This window comes from Vidua macroura, chromosome 16 (assembly GCF_024509145.1).
Source record: "Vidua macroura isolate BioBank_ID:100142 chromosome 16, ASM2450914v1, whole genome shotgun sequence".
Lineage (NCBI taxonomy): Eukaryota > Metazoa > Chordata > Aves > Passeriformes > Viduidae > Vidua > Vidua macroura.
In genome coordinates this window covers 6323563-6329562 of record NC_071586.1, presented here as the reverse complement: position 1 = coordinate 6329562, position 6000 = coordinate 6323563, and the positions used below count along the sequence as shown (strand labels likewise).

The 6000-nt window shown below is 47.7% G+C and overlaps 1 protein-coding gene across 1 annotated transcript in view; it reads left to right on the top strand.

The window, feature by feature from the left end:
• The first annotated feature begins 217 nt into the window (after nt 1-217).
• Nucleotides 218-6000, top strand: part of GRIN2A (glutamate ionotropic receptor NMDA type subunit 2A) — a 156842-nt gene continuing 151059 nt past the window's right edge. The window contains 3 exon segments of the mRNA XM_053991981.1: nt 218-637; nt 1417-1642; nt 3144-3566. Of these exon segments, the coding sequence (XP_053847956.1) occupies nt 3162-3566 (405 nt within the window). The 5' untranslated portion in view covers nt 218-637; nt 1417-1642; nt 3144-3161.

Here is a 6000-nt window from a genome sequence, read left to right as displayed (position 1 = left end):
CCCCCTCCCCCGATCGCCCGCGTCTGACTCATTCGCTGGTGCTTGTGCAAGCAGAGCGGGGCGGGGGGGTGGGCTGGGGGAGAAGCCTTCAAAGTATCCGCTGCTGCTCTGGGTTTGACAGGGCGGCCGTGAGCTGCGCCCCTGCAAGGGCGGCGGTGCCGGGGGCGGCGGAGCGGAGCGGGCCGGGCGCAGCCCGCAGCGCCGCGCAGGCGGCCCCGGGTGGAGCCCGCCGCACCTCCCGGACTCCGTGCCGCCAGTCCCCGCCGCTTCCAAGGAACCGAGAGCAGCGCGGGGGCTCCGTGCCTGCCGTCCTGGGGAACTGCTGCGGCAATATCGCAATTTAAAATAAGAGACGAGAGAAAAAAAAAAAAAAAAGAAAAAAAAAAGATGAAGACGCTTAAATGCCTCCTGCCAAAAGTAAAGAGCGAATCTCAGTTGCAATGGCTCTGCTAAAACTTGATCATGCGGGATTTCAAGCGATAAAGAGCTGCCGGGCTGCTATTTACTGCGGTGGGAACAAGTTGCAGGATGAAATCCAGGCGTTAAGGGACCTATTTTCCACTTCATTGTTTGCAAAGGAATCTACTGAAATGACTTTGAGGATCTTTAAACTGGAACTATGTGGAGGGAGAATGCAGTAAGTATCGGCCGGTGGGGAGCCGGGATCGCGCGCAGCCCCGGGCGCCGCGCAGGGCTCTCGGCGGTGCCGGCTCCCGCCGACCGGGGCTGCGCCCCGAGTGCCCCGCGGCTCCCAGGGCCGGTTAGGGAATGCCGGCTGCTCTGCCTGGCGCGCCAGCGTCCTGCATACAGCTGGGGTTGCTTGGAGAACTGCCTTCATGCATATTTACTGGGAATTGTGAATGAAAAAACCAGAGCAATCGAGCTTTCCGTGGCGGGCTGTGCTATAGTGTCTCCCTGGGCTTGTTTAGGGTAAATTGGGAATGAAGCTGTTCTGTGTCAGGAGCGAAAAGAGCTTTATCCCACACCCCTTTAGCTGTGCTCCAGGTTATGCTTGTTTTGAACCTGGCAAGAAAACTCCTGCCCTTGCTCATGTTAATTAGTTTGCTTCTAGCTGCGCTTTCCAGGTTGGATGTCTCCTCCCTTAGCGCTCAAACCCGTCCATCTCTCTTGGAAGCAAACGGGCAGTTGGGAGCTCAGGATTTTCCTGACCTGGATAGGATGAGGGACGTATCCCGGACGGCTGTGGGCTCACGGAGCTGCTTTTAGCAAAGAGCTGAAATCTAAGTAAAGGGGAGGGGGGAACTTTTGAGTGTAGTCACTTTATTTCCGTTCACATACCACCTGCGATTGAAGTATATTTCTTTTTCTCCTGTCAAATCTGCAACCCGACTAACGGCTTCTCCTCGTCTCCTCTTCTCCCCCCGCTGTCCCGTCCCGTCCCCCTCCCGTGTCCAGCCCCCCCTTGCCTGTCTCCCTGTCCACGTAGCTGCTCTCCCGGGATGCGATGTCGCTCGCAGGCTGCGGCGGGGATCACGCGTGCGGCCAGCGGCGCGGAGGCCGCCCCTGAGCCCGGGCAGCGAGGGGCGCGACATGCCCGCGGTCGCGACATGTCCTGCAGCGACACCGACAGCAGCACCGGCACCTCCGGCAGCCGCCGCCGCTCCGTCTCCTGAGGCGCTGGGTACGTGCGGCCCGCGCCCGCAGGGGGGCGCCCTCGCGCCGCGGCCGGCCCGCCGGGGCGCGCTCCCGGGGCGCGCTCCCGGGCACCGGCGAGCCGTGCCCGCGGGGGCTCGGAGCGGGCGCTCGGAGCGGGGGCTCGGAGCGGGCGCTCGGAGCGGGGGGCTCGGGGGGCCCTGAGCCTTTCTCGGGCTCGGGGGGGAAGCCGGGGCAGTTCGGTCGGCTGTTCCACCGCGCCCCGTGGCCCCGCTGGTGTGGCGGCGGTCGGCGGGAGCCTGGCCCGCAGTGAATCAGGCAGCGCAGGGGCACTGATGTGCAGTTAAGTGCCCCGTCGAGTTCCCGTCTCCTTGTGTGCCCCGAAAGGAGGTGGTGATGCTGCAAGCCCGTGTCTGGCTGCGTGTTTCAGCAGCAGACGGCTGTGACTGAGGATAGAGATAGGGCTGGCAGGATGAGAGGGGAGATCTGAAAAATGCCACCCCTGATTGGACAGCCCCGCTTGTGTGTTCTGCGTGACGCTCTGCAACAAGCTTGGCTTTATGTGGCACAGGGACTCCCTTCTTACAGCTAGCAGAGAGCGAGTTATGGGGGTGGAAATAATCTCCCGGGGCACAGAAACAGGGAGAGATCTTGCAGAGTCAGACCTGCTCTCCTTCTCCTTCCTTCAGATAGTTCAGATCCCTTCTGTGGCTCATCTCTCTCCCCATCATACTCCGTCTATATTCAGCCCCCTACAGAGATTCAGTGAAGACATGAGGTAACCAATGCAGTGATGCTCATTTATGGAACACCCTCCCCTTCAACACTAGGGACAACTTTGTGTCCGAGATCAGCAGTTCTGAGATGCTCAAGTTCCGAACGCTGCATGAGAGGACAGAAAAGAATTAAGATAGAATATTGTGCTTTTGAATCTGTTCCAGAGATGCAATAGGATTCCTTAAGCAGCGGCTGCCCAGGAGGGATCTTCAGAAATAAAACAGCATGGGTTTGGGGTGCTGTGAGATATATGCAGTGCGTGGACTGGGGTTTCCAGCAGACCTCTGGCTCACTTCTCTCATTTTGAGCTAAAATACCTCTCTCTGATAGACCGTGACTAAAGTTTTAATAGCTGTCTAGGATGAAGGAAAATACTGTGGATGGAAAAAGATTTCTTTTACCTATTTTAGCACAGCAAGGTTAAAGAGAAGGATGATAATGTCTTTTTTTTAATGATGTCAGTCATTTTAATTTTGTTGGCTATCCAGAAAGAATGTTAATGGGTCTTTTCTCTGAACTTCTGATACAGTTTTTGCCATGCTCGTGGAAGACCAGCTGTAATACTGTCATCAAGCCAAGTTTTTGATAGGATATAAGAGGCTTGACTTGGAACTAAGGTGAAGGATGCATTATAAAAAGCTGCTAAAGTTTGCATTATGCCCAGAAGCTTTCTGTTTAAAACCTTCTTTGAAGATATGCAGTATATATATTTTTCTCTATGTTCTTCTTATACATTGTGATCGCTTTTACAGGGGATAAAGCTGGCAAAGATGAGGAAAATTGGCTGTGCTCTCCTGGTACTCCAAGCTCTTCTGGCACCTTTGGATCTTGTTCGTGGAGCAGAGAAAAATTATCCCATCCTGAACATTGCAGTGATTCTGGGAAGGACCAAGTATATAACAGAGAGAGATATCAGAGCTCTCTGGACCAGGGAAATGGCAGCAGACCTGACTGTTGATATCAATGTAGTGACTCTTCTTGTGAACCAGACTGACCCTAAGAGCATCATAACACATGTTTGTGACTTGATGTCAGGCACCAAGATCCATGGAGTGGTTTTTGGAGATGACACTGATCAGGAGGCAGTAGCTCAGATTTTGGATTTTATTTCATCTCAGACTTCTATTCCAATTCTTGGAATTCATGGCGGGGCCTCCATGATAATGGCAGATAAGGTAGGAAAATTTATTAAGAGCTCTTGCTATTCTGATGTACTTCATTGTATTGGTCTCTATCATGAATAATTGCTACAAGCAGTTCAAAAAAGCTGCTCTTAATTGTCTCTCTGTACTGAAAAAAAGAAAAAGTATGCATAATGGTGTCTTTGTTGATGGCTCATCAAATATTCAGAAATATGTTTGGGCTCATGCCTGAAACTCAACTTCCTAACACTATAAAAGTAGTCCTAATGAAATACTACTCGCCAGCACATGGAATGATGGTCAGTTAAAAAACTTTAATACCTAATATGATCAATACATGTAAAAACAGCCTCCTAATAGTAGGTTCATAAACTGATTTTGAGGATAAGATGTAAAACTGTAAGCAGATGTTCTGTGGTGCTTATAAGAAATAGCAAGCGATCGACCTGTGTGTATCTGGGTGCAATAGTAATAATGGGACAATAATAAGCCAGACTTTAGTGATCCACTACAGTATCTGAATTAAGCAGTCATGCACACTTGAACCATTGCATTCCAAGAATTTATTGAATTAGATTTTTGCTAACTGGATAGTTCTACTTTGCTGCTGTAGTTCATGAAAATCCTGTAATTTCCTGTCTGAAATCTGGAGATAATGATAAATAGTCTTGTTGGAAAACATATTTTTATGTAATCTGTTGTGAGACTGGAAGAGCAAAAGTGACTCACGTGTCAAATTCCTTAACTTGTAACAATTTTTAAGAACTCTTTGCTGGCACTGCAGCGTTGATGTTGTGAGGTGATCGCCGCTGCTCCTGAAGCAGGCACTCAGTGCAGGGCTGAGCTCTGCTGGGGACTCTGCCTCGCCTGAAAGTCAGAGGAGCTCCCACTGTGCTGTAAGAGAGGAGAGCTCAAAGGGAGTGCAGATGAGGGAGGTCACTGGTTTGCCAGCACTTGAGGATCTTTAATGTTAATTGTAACTTCTTTCCTGGTATTGCTGTACTTTAGGGTTCCTTATTCATTGACTATTATTTTTTCTTACAATAGTAAAGGGTTCTCTGAACAATCTGAAAAGGAAGTGGTCCAGACATATTATTTTGTGAAGTAAGGGGGGGAAAGAAACAGGGTTAGTTATGATTGAGGAATCAGCTTTGAACTTTGGAAACTTCTTACCTCTGGAAAAGACTTTTTTCCCAATGGGATAAGAAGTCTGTTTCTCTTGCTATTTTGAATGATCTTACTTCAGAACTTGTGATACAAGGGAGGACAATAAGTGCTGAATTATAGCTGAGATGGCTATTGACATCGTGATTTATACAGAAAGATCATTACAGTCAACACTGCTATCTTAAATACAATTGCAGTGACCAAATTACAGAGGCAGTTATTTCATGTGCTTTTAAATTACAGTGCAGATTTACTTGTCTTTTAAAACTGCGTTTATATGTATTTAGTGTTCTATTTGATACATATTTCACTTAATTGTGTCTGCCAGTGTAAGAACACTTGATCTCAGCCAGGGCTAAGTGATGAAACACTGGAATAAATTCTTACAGAATCATCTTCACTCTCGGTAGCAGATGCAGGATGTTACTGATACAGATCTATTTTTACTTTTATATAAGAGCCTCTAGGAAATGAAAGTCTATTTTTTTGTCTCAGTAAATTACTACTATTTTCTCTGTATACTAATATCATCATTATTGTATCACTGTCTTTTATTTTTGGGGTTATCAAAGTTTTATTAGCAAACTTTCCAGCTGAAATTTAGCTTCTAAGATTTCCATTTGGGAAATCAAAATTGTCTTTTGTGTGTTAAAACAATCTAACAGAGCAGTCTTCAGTTGCTTGAATTGGCTAAAGGAATTGTTTGTTCATGTAACTAATATTGCTTTAATTTTCAACCTGACCTTTGCAATGTGCAGTGTCTTGCAAGGGGGTTTGGAACATCTCAGTAATGAGACTTGCAGGTGTCACTCAATTGACCATTCATTTAGGAATGAATTCCTTAGAGATGAAGTTGAAATTCACAGTGCTGTCATAAAGGTGGGGAGATGAAATCTGAGGGAGAAGGATTGAAAATATGAAACATTTCAAGTCACTGTCAGGATTTTAGCTGGCACACATAGGTGTTGGCTGACTTGTGAAGATTATTTTAAGTCTCCTGCTTTGTCTCTTGAATTGAGATGCCTGGCTATGCAAAAGGTGCCTGGTCCCACTGCTGCTTATGGATGTAGTGCTCTGGCACTCTAATGAGGCCATTTCATTTATGTCCTTATTCTATGAGTTCTGTGCCAGGTGGTTGTTTTGTGATGCTGAACTCAACTAAACTGAGGGCACAGGAATGGGAACTCATTTATAATGCTCTATACTGCTGAAGACTTCACTGAATGACTCAGAGGAGATAAGCTACCATGTTCTCTGTGGCTAATAAATATTATGTCAATATGAATCTTGACTGAGGAGC